Source organism: Stylophora pistillata, chromosome 2, assembly GCF_964205215.1.
Source record: "Stylophora pistillata chromosome 2, jaStyPist1.2, whole genome shotgun sequence".
In the NCBI taxonomy this organism is placed as follows: Eukaryota; Metazoa; Cnidaria; class Anthozoa; order Scleractinia; family Pocilloporidae; genus Stylophora; species Stylophora pistillata.
In genome coordinates this window covers 35,637,939-35,652,983 of record NC_142520.1, presented here as the reverse complement: position 1 = coordinate 35,652,983, position 15,045 = coordinate 35,637,939, and the positions used below count along the sequence as shown (strand labels likewise).

The 15,045-nt window shown below is 41.9% G+C and overlaps 1 protein-coding gene across 1 annotated transcript in view; it reads left to right on the top strand.

The window, feature by feature from the left end:
• LOC111338559 (serine/threonine-protein kinase ATR) overlaps positions 1–15,045 on the top strand; it is a 60,744-nt gene that overhangs the window by 14,612 nt on the left and 31,087 nt on the right. Inside the window, exons 18-25 of the mRNA XM_088748785.1 lie at positions 781–1,018; positions 2,145–2,403; positions 2,943–3,137; positions 4,086–4,280; positions 11,143–11,319; positions 12,512–13,099; positions 13,582–13,650; positions 14,335–14,423. Coding sequence (XP_088604911.1) covers positions 781–1,018; positions 2,145–2,403; positions 2,943–3,137; positions 4,086–4,280; positions 11,143–11,319; positions 12,512–13,099; positions 13,582–13,650; positions 14,335–14,423 — 1,810 coding nt within the window. The remainder of the gene's footprint in view (positions 1–780; positions 1,019–2,144; positions 2,404–2,942; positions 3,138–4,085; positions 4,281–11,142; positions 11,320–12,511; positions 13,100–13,581; positions 13,651–14,334; positions 14,424–15,045) is intronic.

Below are 15,045 nucleotides of genomic sequence, written 5' to 3'. Positions count from 1 at the left end.
GGTGTAATGAAATAGTGTTGTAAAGAAGACTCAGGACTTCCATTACTTCACCCTTAAGAAAGCTGCTTTTCTGACTCGGAACAGACTCTTCTCAACAGAATTCAAGCATTTTTATACCTTAACCTCTATGCACAACAAAATTGTTGTCATCAATAACATAGACATAATCAACGAAACGAATTAAAAGAGCAATCTTTACCTCCGGATCAAAACTGGCGAATGAGATTTGAAGAATGGTCTTTAAGTGTAACTCCAATGCAGAACGGGCCAATCACATTACACGAATCAGACTTTTAGTATTCAACTAGCTCATGGCACTAACATAACACGTAAGTATGAAGGAACACGTAATTATGTGTGTGTAAAGAAACTGTGCGTTTCCTTTCTAGATAATTTGGCTTTATCAAAGGAGTTGATAATGTAAATTCGATAACGCTAGCCCTTCGCTCTGACGAAGGGCTAACGCTCGAAACGTCAGCTTTGTATTCTTTACGATGGTCAAGTTACATTATCAACTCGGTTGACGAAATCAAATTATCTTTTAATATCCCCACTTTCTTGATGATTTGGTTTTATCAACTGATTTGATAATGTAAATTTGTCATCGTTAGCTCTTCGCGCTGACGAAGGGCTATGTTTGAAACGTCAGCTTTCTATTCTTTGCTGGCGGTGGCCAAATTACATTATCAACTCAGCTGGCAAAACCAAATTATCTTGTAATATCCCCACAGACGTAGCACCACAGTTTCTTTAGAAACTTACTCCTGTATTCCTTCTTAGATGACTTGGAGGGAACTAAACCACATGCCATAGTGAATGCAGGAAATTTCATTCCTTACCTTCAACTTATCTCTCCTGAAGCAAGCTCTTCCGTCAAGTGCGCTTTCATCAAGAGCATGAAGAGAATCTTTGCGCATTTGGCAGTGACACCTGATAATGAAGCCCAAAGATCTATTGTGAGTGCAACTTGCTTTGACCTTATTGAGGACCCCGATTTTGACGTCAGGATGCAGTTCAGGTAAGTGATAGAAACCTGTAAGCTCACTTATTATATGAATGGCATGCCCGCGGGTAAGATGAAGTGAATCCCGTGTTCTAATTGGCTACCCGAGTGGGCAAGATGGGCCCATCTTGCCCGCTCGGGATTGCCCGCTTCAATCCCGCGGAAGAAAAAAAGTGGGTGGAGCAGACTTACAAAGGTCGTTACTTTTGGACAATGTTGGCAACGAAGTCGTAAACAGCGGCACAAGACAGTCAAAACAAACAAAAAAAATAGACGACCCTCTTGGGTTTATTGTGCTACAAATTGGCTTTCTTTCCCGGCTCTAGAAATAAAGGAGCATTCTTGATTCTAATTAAAGCGAGATCTTTTTGCTTTATAATAAATCCTTCATTGACCATGCTTCTTTATTGACCAAACTCGGCTAATTTCCAGCAATCCTGACCTCACGCTTGGTCAATGACGCATATTTAGTGGAGATGTGATGGCTGAATAGCTTACACGGTGAGCTTCAGATTAAACCGTCTCGACTTTGTAAAACGTTAGATAAACCTGGCGAAGTGTTGGCTGCTACCAACGTCAACACAGCGGTTAAATGTCGGCGCAAATGGATAAATTTGGGCGGGCAGTGCGCAAATCTCCCGTGCAAATTTCGTAGGATACCATACACTGAATCGAAATAGTCTAGTGAGGTTAGGAATACTCTAAGCTTCATGCGAAAGAAACGGGAATAATTAACAACTATTCACCGAAGTTGAGGTGGTTAGTGGTGGATATTTACCGAGCCGCGAAGCGGCGAGGTAAATATCCACAGCTAACCACCGACACTGAGGTGAATAGTTGTTTGAGTATATACTAAAACAGTGAGATAATATACACTACCAAAAACTAATTTGAGTGATTTCTTCGTCTGTCACGGATGCAAACCGGGACGCCATTTTTTCCCGAGTTGCTCGGAGGTAAATAGCAAAGGATATTCGGAGTTTGACTAGCCAATCAGAGCGCGCCTTCAACGCTATCCACTGTTTTAGTATATACTAACATTCGTTATTAATACATCGTGGGTTACTATACCTGTGTAAGACTTAAACACTGAAATTCAATATTCTTGAGAGTGGCAAATTGATTGCTTGATGTTTGGCAGCAATGTCGTCCCTTATGTTGTTAAACCTGGAGGAGCAGACTCAGACGAGAGCACCCAACAAAATTTCATTTCCAAGCTGAAGAAAGTGTTCGTTGAAGCGTCTTCACAGGGCAACTGCAAACTGCAGGAGACGGTTGTTTTAACGATTGGACAACTTGGAAAAGTGGCCGAAGGGGAACTATTGCTGGTTGTTATTGTGAGTTTGCTAGAGAGCCTGACTGCTCACACTCGGCTCATAAGAGCTGCAGCTTTCAAACAGGTATGGATGCGCTCTGATGGAAGTTGTGTTCATCTGACCTTCTGTAGCTACAAATCCATCACGAACAATTATCTTACGTTCCTTGGTTTGTGGTTAAGTAATGGACCGGTTATTATTTTTTGCCTGGGGTTTGGAGGATTTTGGTTGTGTCGTTAAAATTTACCTTTTTCCCCATAATGTAATGAGGAAAAGCAATAAACCCTCGGACAGGATGATTGTTCCAAAGGTCTGAGGTTCAATGCCTTGATGGGACATAAATTTTGTTCTTTTTCTTACGTTCTTGACAAGACGAAAAGAAATTTTCTCCAGACGACGTCATTTCTGACGTCTATGGTTAAAACTAGATGTGTGACAAAGAAGATTATAGCCTTCAGTGGTCGCGATAGGGAAAAAATGTCCAATTAGAGAATTTCACATGACTTCTAATTCACTACTGATCAACGATTAAGACTTTTGCTTCTTCTACAAGCCAAACACAGTTCAATGAACATTTTTGCGACGTCGTCACACATCTTGATCTCTTTGTCTTTTCTTGTCAGGTCCAAGAGGTGGCCAAGTTTCAGAACAAACAGCTGAAGGATTTGTTTGCAGGGTTCAAGCAGCCGATTTGTAAATTTGTGGTAGATGCCATGGACGAAATGCAAAACTTAAATCCATCTTCTAAAGGTTCTTTGGATGTTGTCTCCGAAGTTGCCAGTGTGTTTGAGTTTAGGGATGTCCATTCGTTTTTAAAGGTAACTCAAGCATCCTATACTATCTTGAGCAGAAATGCAAAAATTGTTGTTGTTTCAGTTGTTTTTTGTCCTAGGTTCATTATTTGGGATCCATTTTCCATTCTTGTACATTCTTTTTTACTTATTATTGTTCTTCACACTTAACCCTTTACAACCCAACATCAGTCTGCATATTCTCCATACTATTCTCTATGCATTTCGTAATGTGCTGACAAGGAGAATTTGTTTAACAATCAAGAGCCTCTTTAGTTGGTGATCATCTCCTCTGTTCTCGTGACCTTAATTTTTGATTCAGCGGTGATGTTGTAAGGAGAAATTAGATGTTAGTCACTCTTAGCGGTTAAAAGGGTTAATCTAATAATCTGACTATTGCACGCATTTTGATTGAGAAGAATATGCTGCCTTTCTGTAACATTAAGAAATGGTTTAGATATTCTAGTCTTCTCGGATAGGGACGAATAAATGGAGGTCCCGTCTCCTGCAGGGTTAGGGGCAGGAGACGTTAATTTCGCACGCACGAGATTACTGTGTGATGGATGTCCTCCCTTTGGGTGGGATGGATGGATTGTTGTCTTGCGTTTCATACATGAGCCTCTGGCTCGGGCAATATGGGTAACCATGCCCCACGTTAAGACATTAAACTTCGATTACTATTACTATAACTTACTTTGATATATTGGAGGACACAGAGATGACGTCACCATTCGCAACGTATGCTGTCTCTTTGTTACGATATAAATAGTTCCATGTTACCCTGGGTCTGCTCTGTAATAGAAGATAGAAGAAGTCAAAAGAACATCAGTGACACACTCGCCTGCCTCTAACGCGCCACCACTTTTTTGTTCTTACCACATTTTGACGTCATCTGTGATTTAGTTCAGAACTGATGCTTGGTAACATGGAACCTATTTCTTAGGTGTTATGTTTTTAAATTTCTCTCTCTTACAGAGTACACTGCGTTTTGTCATCCCTTACTTGGTAAAGAAAGCATCGCCTTCCTCATCGGCAATCTTAAGACACATCGCTAAAGAGCTGAAAATGAACAGAAGGGAAATGCTGTTGGAAAACTTCAAGTTTATTTTTTCTTTCCTTGTGAGAACATGTTCAGCGTCAGAGTTGGAAAAAGCTCTGGGTTATGTACAGGTAAGTCATAGTGCTATACATTTAGGGAACAACAACTGGGTGGAAACGAAAAGTGTGGAATACAGTGATATTCAGTGGGCAAACAGGCGGATGGTTGATTTCAACCTATACTTAAAAAGATTTCCAATTCTCCAAGCTGCGGTGCAAAGCCTTTTTTAATGAATGTAACGTTGTTGTTAATCAGTTGAGATTAGAATTATCTGAAAAGAGTTTCAAACCAGTGTGTAAAATGATGTGAAGTTGCCTTAGAATAGAGGCAAACCTTTAGCTAACGGGTTGTTCGTGCAAAGAAACACCAAAACGGTTGGAGCAAACCGAAAAGGAAGATTGACTCGGATTGAAAATGATGGAACTTGAAGAAAATAAAAATGTGGCTAAATGTAGAAACCTTCATATAGAAATCGACATGTTATATATCATAGACAACTTCACTTAAAGAACGTTTTTGGTTACATCACTTTTCCATTGGAGACAAGGGATGTTGGAGATGCGGAAGGCTAATAGTTATTTGCGCCTGACATCTATCACATGCCCCAGGTTGAAGTAGTGATTGCGAGTAGATAGTTCATGCTCACAGTGCCTCCCGCCAACATGGAGTAAATGGGCGACAAAAATTTGATAGGAAAACCTGAGGTGTAAGTGGAAAGAAATAGCACTGCGGTCAAACATCTGGGCATGCGCGAACTACGTTATGTCGAGGAGGCGCATTTTTAGGCAGCAAGAGCCAAATTGTCCCTCAAGAGTGCTATATATTCTACTACACAAACTTGTAAGTCACGGTGTTTAAAAGGCTGCAGAGTTTTTGATAAAGTCAAGAAAAAAAGAAGATAAATCAATGGGATATTCATAGCAAATAAGCTTTGGTTCCGACAAGTCTCGAGTTTTCCTTTTCCCTGCTATATTGTCGAGAAGGAGGAGATTCCAAAAAGGGCCTGAAAAGGGTATTACATAGCAACCCCACTACTCAAAGGGTTTGCCATCGGATTATGATAGCCTGATACCCATAGGTCATCGCTACGTCAGTCATAGTCACAAATTATGGGTCACTAGTCGCTACTCACTGATTTTGAGGGGGGACGGAGGTGCTTCAAAGCATCAATATGTTTGGGTTCATGAAGAGGGGGAATGGGTAACTTTTGCAGCTACTTAATGTGGGATAATTGCGGTTGGTTAAACCGTTACTATGGCAATGCTTGCCCAGGAAACCAAGATTAACATGTTTTTTGTGAAATACCGTTACAAATGCCTTTTAAATTATTTCTTATCGATATGTAGTACAAGGGAAAGATAATAATCGTTTTGGGTCAATTGTTGATGTTTTGTCGCTAATTTTCTTAATTTATACTGAAGAGAATGAATGGCAGATGTTATCAGCTCGAAAAATACGAAGCCCATGTGACAAACACATTAAAAAAGACAATTGAGAACTTCCGATCTTTCCAATTGAGGTTGGTAAAGATGTCGATGTTCTACTAGCCAACCAGTTTCCAGTCGCCTGTATTCGGGGTACATGACAAAGTAGTCAGTTCAGTGCATGAAATTATTGACACTACCTAACTTCATCTGCTGTTGTACCAGCCTAACATGTAGGACCGTGAAGTGAGCTTATGAAGGCCTCAGAAAATCAACTTCTTGGTACTTGTTCTCTTATCTCCATTAGATGCGAGTAGACATGTTTGTTACTCACAAGAGCCTTCTAAGCCTTTCTTTTGCCTCTGACGAAGGGCTAACGCTCGAAACGTCGGCTTATAAACTCTTTATGGTGGCCAATTCACATTCTCAACTTAGTTGATACAACCAAATTTCCTTGTTACCCCCACCGACGCAGCACCACAGTTTCTTTGGAAACTTGCCCCCTTTCTTTTGCTTGTCTGGCAAAAGCCACTTGTGAGGTCAAACCCTGTAAAAGCATAACTAGCGGATGACCTTCTTCTTACTTGCTCGCCATATTTAATGGTGTTCTCCTTGTCATACCAATCAAATATGACGTCCACGCAATTGCAGCCATTCTTCCCAAGTGGAGCAGTTATGACTGATCTCCAAGTACTTCTTGGCAAACTCTCCAAACAGTGGTAAACCCACTTTCCTCCTCCACTGCACAATTGCCATACCATCGATAATGAATGCAGTTGTTACGTCAGCAGTGTCATGTGCATGACGCCTTGGTAGAACAACAACTTCTTCTTCGAGGACACCTTGTAGCATGCTCTTTGATATCTTTATCAGAGACGAGTCTGTGTGCCAACCGTTGGCAATGAAGGACAGTGCGAACTTCAGAACCTGTCTGAGTTTTGTATCGTTAGGTCTTGACGCAAGATAATTATCAAGCTGATAATTTCCCGTCTGCCTTCACTGTGAAAAGTCTGTCCTGAGCTGATTTTACCTCAGCTTTCTTTGACAAAAATTGCAAACGTTTGATGTTCATCTTTGATAGAAGCTCCCAAAATCCAACTTCATCAAGGTACATTTATTTTCTTATCTGTGACTTCATCTCTTACGCCACCAGTTTGCAGAATTAAGAAGACCTAAATCGTCCAGCTTGACTGCTCCTGTAGCCAGGTTGTGTACCTCTTGTGGTAGTCGAGGTGCAAAACAGTTTCTCTCTACTTTTACTAGATTCTTTGTGTGCCTCCGGCAGTCGCTGTGCGATAAATCCCTCACAACTTTGGTAACTGTTAGGTCTGTAACTCGTTCATGTGCGGTAAGAAACCATCTTCCCTGGCCTCTGGATTTACAATTAGCATTTACGCTTAATTTAAGAGCTATGTAGGTCCATACTTTGTTATATGATAAACATTGGGCAAAAAGTTACACAAAAGCTCATTGACTCCCTTTGACCAACAAAGTTCTTGTCATCGCCGGGAGGTATTATAAGAGCTCATTGTCTCTCTAATTGACCAATAATCTTCTTGCGATCGCGAGCGCTTATCAGAGCTCATTGACTTCCCGATCGACGCACAAACATTTTGCGATCGGATGTTGACGTTAGAGCTTACTGACTCCCCGATCAACTAACAAACGTCTTGCGATCGGGAGCTCTTATCAGAGCTCACTGACTCCCAGATCAACCAACAACCTTCTTGCGACCGGAAGTTATTATCAGAGCTCATTGTCTCCAATTGATCAACAATCTTTTTGCGATCGGGAGAGTATATCAGATCTCACTGATTCCCTAAGTTAGACGCACTAACTTCCTGCCATCGGATGCTGTCATTAGAACTGATTGACTTCCCGATCAACCGACAAACGTCTTGTGATCGGGAGCTCATTGACTCCCCAATTGACCAACAATCGTCTTACGATCGGAGCTCGTATCAGAACTTATCGACTCCCCGATCAACCAGGAACTTCTTGCGATCGGGAGCTCTTATCAGAGCTCATTAAATTCCCGATTGACACAACAGCCTTCTTGCGATCGTGAGCTCTTATCACAGCTCATTGCCTTCTCGATCGATGCACCAACTTCTTACGATCGGATGCTGTTATTAGAGCTCATTGACTCCCCGTTCAACAAACAACCCTCTTGCGATCGGGAGCTCTTATCAGAGCTCATTGACTCCCCGATCGACACAACAACTTCTTGCGATCGCCAGCTCTTATCAGAGCTCATTGATTTCCCGATCGATGCACAAACTTCTTGCGATCGGATGCTGTTATTAGGGCTCATTCACTCCCTGATCAACCAACAAACCCTTTTGCGATCGGGAGCTCTTATCATACCTCATTGACTCCCCGATCGACCAACAACCTTCTTGCGATCGGGAGTTATTATCAGAGCTCATTGTCTCTCCAATTGATCAATAATCTTTTTGCGATCGGGAGCTCTAATCAGAGCTCATTGATTCCTCAACTGATCAACAAACTTCTTGCGATCAGGAGCTTTTGTCATATTTCATTGACTTCCCGATCTACGCACAAACTTGTTGCGATCGGATGCTCTTATTAGAGCTCATCGAATCCCCGATTAACCAACAAACGTCGTGCGATCGGGAGCTCTTATCAGAGCTCACTGACTCCCCGATCTAGCAACAGCCTTCTTGCGATCGGGAGCTTTTATCAGAGCTCATTGACTTATCGATCGACGCACTAACTTCCTGCGATCGGATGCTGTCATTACAACTCATTGACTTCCCAATCAACCGACAAACTTCTTGCGATCGGGAGCTCATTGACTCCCCAATTGACCAACAATCGTCTTACGATCGGGAGCTCGTATCAGAACTCATCGACTCCCCGATCAACCAAGAACTTCTTGCGATCGGGAACTCTTATCAGAGCTCATTGAATTCCTGATTGACACAACAGCCTTCTTGCGATCGGGAGCCCTTATCACAACTCATTGACCTCCCGATCGATGCAGCAACTTCTTGCGATCGGATGCTGGTATTAGAGCTCATTTACTCCCCGATCAACCAAGCCTCTGGCGATCAGGAGCTCTTATCAGAGCTCATTGACTCCCCGATCGACAAAACAACTTCTTGCGATCGGCAGCTCTTATCAGAGCTCATTGATTTCCCGATCGATGCACAAACTTCTTGCGATCGGATGCAGTTATTAGAGCTCATTGACTCCCCGATCAACCAACAAACTTCTCGCGATCGGGAGCTCTTATCAGAGTTCATTGACTCCCCGATCGACACAACAACTTCTTGCGATTGGCGGCTCTTATCAGAGCTCAATGACTTCCCGATCGACTCATAAACTTATTGTGATCGGGAGCTCTTATCAGAGCTCATTGACTCCCCGATTGACACAACGACTTCTTGCGATCGGGAGCTCTTATCAGAGCTTATTGACTTCCCGATCAACGCATAAACTTGTTGCGATCGGGAGCTCTTTTTAGAGCTTATCGAATCCCTGATTGACGGACAAACCTCCTGCAGTCGGGAGCAGTTTTTAGAACTTATGGATTCCATAGTCGACACACAAAGCAATCAGATAATGACGACCTGTTGATTGGTTATAAATTCTGTAGTTGGTTCACGCATTGGTGTAAACTGAAAGTCTACTGGAGTAATGTGTTATATCCATAGAGTAATAGTGACGATTTATCTCAGCTTTCGCCTCAAGACCTATATCCTAGCGCCCTGCACCCTTTGCCCCTATTACTTAACAAGAAGCAACGCCATGTTTATGTAGCGTTTCCCAATAACTGCGGTGATGAACTCTGTTTCTTAAATCTGCTGAACAGTAAACGACGGTCTTTCGATGTATCACTTAGCAGAGGATACGTATCTTTTATCTCTTCAGTGATAGATGACGCCTTGTATGTGCAGATATCCAGAACTTCCTTATTCTCAGAGGTCCACAGCAACCTCAGTAAAGCTTGCATTAAAGCTTATGTGCTCTAACTCCGCGGGTGAATAACTTCGTTAAAGTAGCATAAGTGTTGTTTAAAAGCTATACAGACCGGATTCTGTGAATGGGTCTTCCGTCTATACCACTTTCTTGAAATTTCTTGGCTATTGCAGCTAGAACGAGGACGCAAAATGAAAACCTCCAAACAAATTTGAACGTTCTCAAGCTCTTAAGAGCTGTCCACTGAATTTCTTTTGCCTTTGATTACAAAGATCAATAGCAAGTTACTTTTCGAGTGAACGACTTCTACCTTTTATTCTTTTCAGCATTTTTGACTGTATTTCACAAAACCACGCTTTTTTCTTAGCTTCCTTAGCAGCCGTTTCATGGTAACGATAACCAACCAGCCAATTAACCAAACAAAATTATCCCACATTAAGTTACAATTTTCCTCCAATTTTTTTATCTTATTTGGTCCAGTAGCTCCGGATGTATTGCCGAAAAGTTGTTAAACACATGAATGTTGGTGCAAAACAACTTCGCCGCCATCAATAGCAAGTCACTGATCCTACAATTTGAGGCTACGATTATCGTAGCAATTATCTCTGGGTATCAAGCTATCAATCTGATGTCAGACCTTAGGTGTAATAGTGCTGTTACGTGATCGACTTTTTCTGACTTCCTCTCCTCGACTATTACATGGAATTCACTTTTGAAGATTTCTACGAACGTATAGCTTGCGTGCCGCCGCCGCCAAGTATAGCTTGCTTTAACCGCCGCCCAGTTAGCCCAATGGATAGTGCGCTGGACTGTTGTGCGGAAAGTCGAGGGTTCGAGCCCCGGCCGGACCAACACTCAAGGTCTTAAAATAATTGAGAAGAATTTGCTACCTTTCTATAACATCAAGAAATGGTTAGATATTCTAGTCTTCTCGGACAGGGACGAATAAATGGAGGTCCCGCCTCCTGCAGGGTTGGGGTAGGAGACGTTAATTTCCCACGCACGAGATTACTGTGTGATGGATGTCCTCCCTGGGGTGGGATGGTGGGTTTGTATTGTTGTGAAGGCCGTAAGTCAGATAACTCATTGGGTTAATTACGTCACCTTCGTTAAAGAATAAAGAATATTGTATTGTATTATATTGTCGAGCCAATAGTTGTTTCTAATGTTTTTCCTTTGAAATTTTGGGCGGGATATTAGCGCGCGACTGGCCAAACGTATCAAGCTTTGGGTTTAAATTGTGGGCAGACATTGGCGCGGCGTCACTTTCCTTTCAAATTATTTCAATTGTTCGTAGCTTCGAGGCTGTTTTGTCACAAAGCTAATTTTCGAACGCGAGATTCAAAACCGTCGTTAATGACTAATTGATAACATAATCAACCCTTCTACTTTACCGGTGCATGACGGACAATTGTTGGCTATGTTCGAAACATCAGCATGCAATTTAGGAAGAGCAGCAATACCTCTGGTCGCTTCATGCGACAGTAACCGAGGCAAGCTTGGGGAGCCATACAGACTGACCTACTGAGGCAGGATAAGTTCTGTTGTGGGTTGTTTATTTCAGAAAGAGACAGATGTGGAGCTTGGTAGCCTACTGAGATCTGAGGCCCAGAGTGTTTACAATCAGCTGTTATTGTATCTAAGCGTTAGTTATAGCAAGGTGTTTAGTGGACTGGCAATGCTAGCCTCGAAGGATGACACTTACACTGGGCCAAAGGATCTTAAAACTGATCTACATCTGGTAGGGGCATAACTAACTAGATATCATAGAAAAAGATATTTTTCGTCTTGTCACGAGCGTGGGACAAGACGAGTCCTCACGAGGAATCTAACCCTAGGCCTTCGGATTCCTCGCTCCGATGCTCTGAGCCACTGAGCCACAGATACACTATGGCTCATTCATATATGACACGCGTCCTGCATACTGCCAAGATCGGCAATGTCGTTACTGTAATGGTAAATTGGCCACCGTAACGATTACAAAAGCTGACGTTTCGAGCGTTAGCCCTTCGTCGGAGCGAATAGAGGAACTGTGGGTTTTTGTGCTTTTAAATGCAGAAAATGGAGGTACATTCCCACCAATGACCTAGCTCCATTTTCTGCCTTTAAAAGCACACACACACAACCCACAGTTCCTCTATTCGTTCCGACGAAGGGCTAACGCTCGAAACGTCAGCTTTTGTAATCGTTACGGTGGCCAATTTACCATTTCAACTTTGTTGATCTATCCAAATTATTTCGTTACCCCCACCGACGCAGCCCCAAACAGTTTCTTTCGAAACTATCAGCCTTCGTTACTGTAATGTTTGTAAATAGAATAGAGTTCCGCATGGGGACCCAGAATTTTTCTTTTTCGTCTCACGCTCGTGACAAGACGAAAACTATCTTTATCTTTTTCTTTTCAGAGCTCAAAACTTGCCATCTTTCTATTTCCAAAACTAATTGTTGTTGGAGTCAAGCCGCGATCCATCGTTTAGATAAAATTACGCTAAGATAAAGTAAGGCTGCAGTTTACGACCAGTAAAATGTTTCTGGCTTTTTCGCAATTGGTAGCAGCAACTTCTTGGAACTTCTCCCTCCCTTACAACAAAGAACTTAAGCAAAGCACAACGGCCACAGAAAAACAAAAGATCTAGTGGACAGAACAATAGCTAAGTGCTAAAGCGCCAGTATTGCTGCGAGTTCCAAATATTGTCTGGAAAAAATTTTAATGGATTGTGGACAGTAACCTGGGCTTGCATTAATTGTTAATTTTCTGGGCTCTTGTCTGCCGAGATGTTCAGAAAAGACGTTATCCCAATCAGAAGAAAGAAACCTAGAATTAGTTCACTTTCCCATAAAAATAATTTACTATTTGGCCATATTGTTGATCTTGATGTTTTAACAAAATTTAATGGTTATTGTGGAAATAATACCGTCGTTTCTTTTTCTAGGCCAATTTTCTACAATCCAGGCTGCTAGGTATCCTGGCCTTCTATAACACTGTACTCCTAACAAACACTGACCTGGAAGAGAAGAGGTTAGCTCTTCAGAGTCTCACCAAACTGATGCAAGTGATGGGACGAAAGTACATCACTTACGTACGAGTCAAAGTCATGGGTATTCTGCGGTTGTGTCTAAGATTTCAGGATGAAGGGTTTCCCGAGCTATCATGTGATGCGTGGGAGAACTTTGTGCGGAATATGGAACTTTCAAACCTTGGCCACATGCTAAGCCAAATCATTGTGACTCTGTTGCCGTACCTGAACAAGCTTCCAGCAAGAGTCACACAGATTTTCCACTTTCTGATTGTAGAAAACAAAGCTGCTCTACGAGGTTATTTTCATGAGATCTATTTTCTCCCGGATATTCCTGAACTGCGTCGAGTCAATGCAGTACTGAGGACGTGTAGTGGGAATAGTATGGAAAAAATGGACTTTCGAGCTCAGTTGCGGCAATCCCTGAAAGGAATATCTCATGAAAGTGCTGATGTGCAAAGACATGCTTTGTCAAAACTCAAACAGCTACTTCATGATAACCAGGTAAATATTTCTCTTGTTGAGGTGAGTTTTGTGGCTTTTCAGGCTTTTCTCATTCAGCTTCTCACGTCCAAAGCCCACAATTTTGACCTTACGCGCTTAAAAAGTCCTGTCCTTGTTACTGGGGTTCTTTCTCCAACTTCCGTAGCAACCCGGCCGTGGAACAAACTTGTCAAGGATATGGGGGGGGGGGGGGGGGGTAAGTTTCTAAAGAAACTGTGGTGCTGCGTCGGTGGGAATAACAGGATAATTTTGGTTTCAAAGGTGACGTTTCGAGCGTTAGCCCTTTCGTTAGAGCGAATGGTTACGGTTTTTGAAGTAAATAGAGAAAAAAAGTTTTAACTGTTTCGTAACTCATTGCGTTGCAATAAAATGTGCCGTATTTTCACTACCTTGGTTTTTTAACATCCAGCCATAGTTGTATATACACTTACTTGTCTAGAAATGTATACATTTGTCCATGATTTTCTTTACCTTTTTTTCAGGCCACCTTACACGGCTATGTCCTCAGCAATGAAACCGTTGATCCTATTATCCCGCAGCTTATAAGTGTGGTAAGAAACGATAGCCTGTTGACTTTTCCTGCAACTTCTGTTTGTAGTCTCAACCTGGTGCAGAAGAAAATGACCAACAGCTAATATAACAAGAAAATAATTTTTTTTAATCATCATGGTATATCTGTTATTTTTCAAAATTTCCAGCTTTATCCAAGTCAGTACTAAGTATTCTTTTCACAGCTACGACTTTCATCTATGTCTCCGTTCTTGATTTATACTCATAATCAGGTGACAAGACATGCTAAGAATGATATATGTGTTAGTTCTTTATTATCTGAGCTCAAGTTATTTTCTGTTTGTAGTTAAGCCATTAATTCCCAGGAGGGACCAAGACAGAATTTCTCCGAACAATATCATTACAATGTCTAGCAAACAAGTGATGGGAATAACGAAAAATATATTATGGGGGATTTTTTGTTTATCCAATACCAAATTGTATGGCAGACTATAAGGGGAATTCCCCATTTCAAAAACGAGTGGGGGACACAAATCTTTGTTTACTATAGATTTGTGTCCCGAGTAACAATCCCAGACAAACTTTCGCGGCGAACTCGACCCACTCCCCCACTCGTATTTGAAATAGGGAATTAGTAATGATACCTTGGGAGCCAAAGGGTTAATTAAACATGATCTAGAAACAGAGCACCGGCTAATATAGCAAGGAATTCTGATTTTTAATAGCTCATGTCCAGTTGCCGTGTGACTGATGCCGAAGTGAAGATACTTGTGGCTGAATGCCTCGGTGAACTGGGGGCCGTCGATCCTGGAAGGTAACTTTAACTTTGATCTTGTTCATCTTCCATTACAAGTATGTGCTGAGATCTGCTACACAATACCTGGCAACACCTGTCCTTAGGGTGGACAGTGCTTTCCATAGGATAAATCCCTATCCATAGGATAAATCGCTATCCAGTGGGTAAATGTTAACAAAACGTAATGTGCATGCCTAGAACCGGATAGAGATTTATCCCGTAGATAGAGTTATCCAAACTTCGAACCACAGGGGCCTGGCCCCGGTTGTTTGAATGTTGGATAACGCTATCCGTTGGATAACGCCATCCATTGGATAAAACTCTGTCCAGTGAATAACGCAATGCGTTTAACTATCACTTATACGCCGGATAGCGATTTATCCGTCGGATAGCGATTTATCCGTCGGATAGCGATTTATCCGTCGGATAGCGTTATGCGCCCTTTATACAACTGGGCCCCGGTGTTTAAATCAGAAAGGAATTTATCAGTTTTAATGTACACCCCTTATTATGGCAGGACGTAGAAAAGATGGCTTTAAATAGACGTACACCTTGCTATCATTGTTTTTTTTTTGTGCATTCTGACTGAAAGTGCTACCCTACTTACTGAAAACCCTAAAATCAAGCTTTATATCCATCA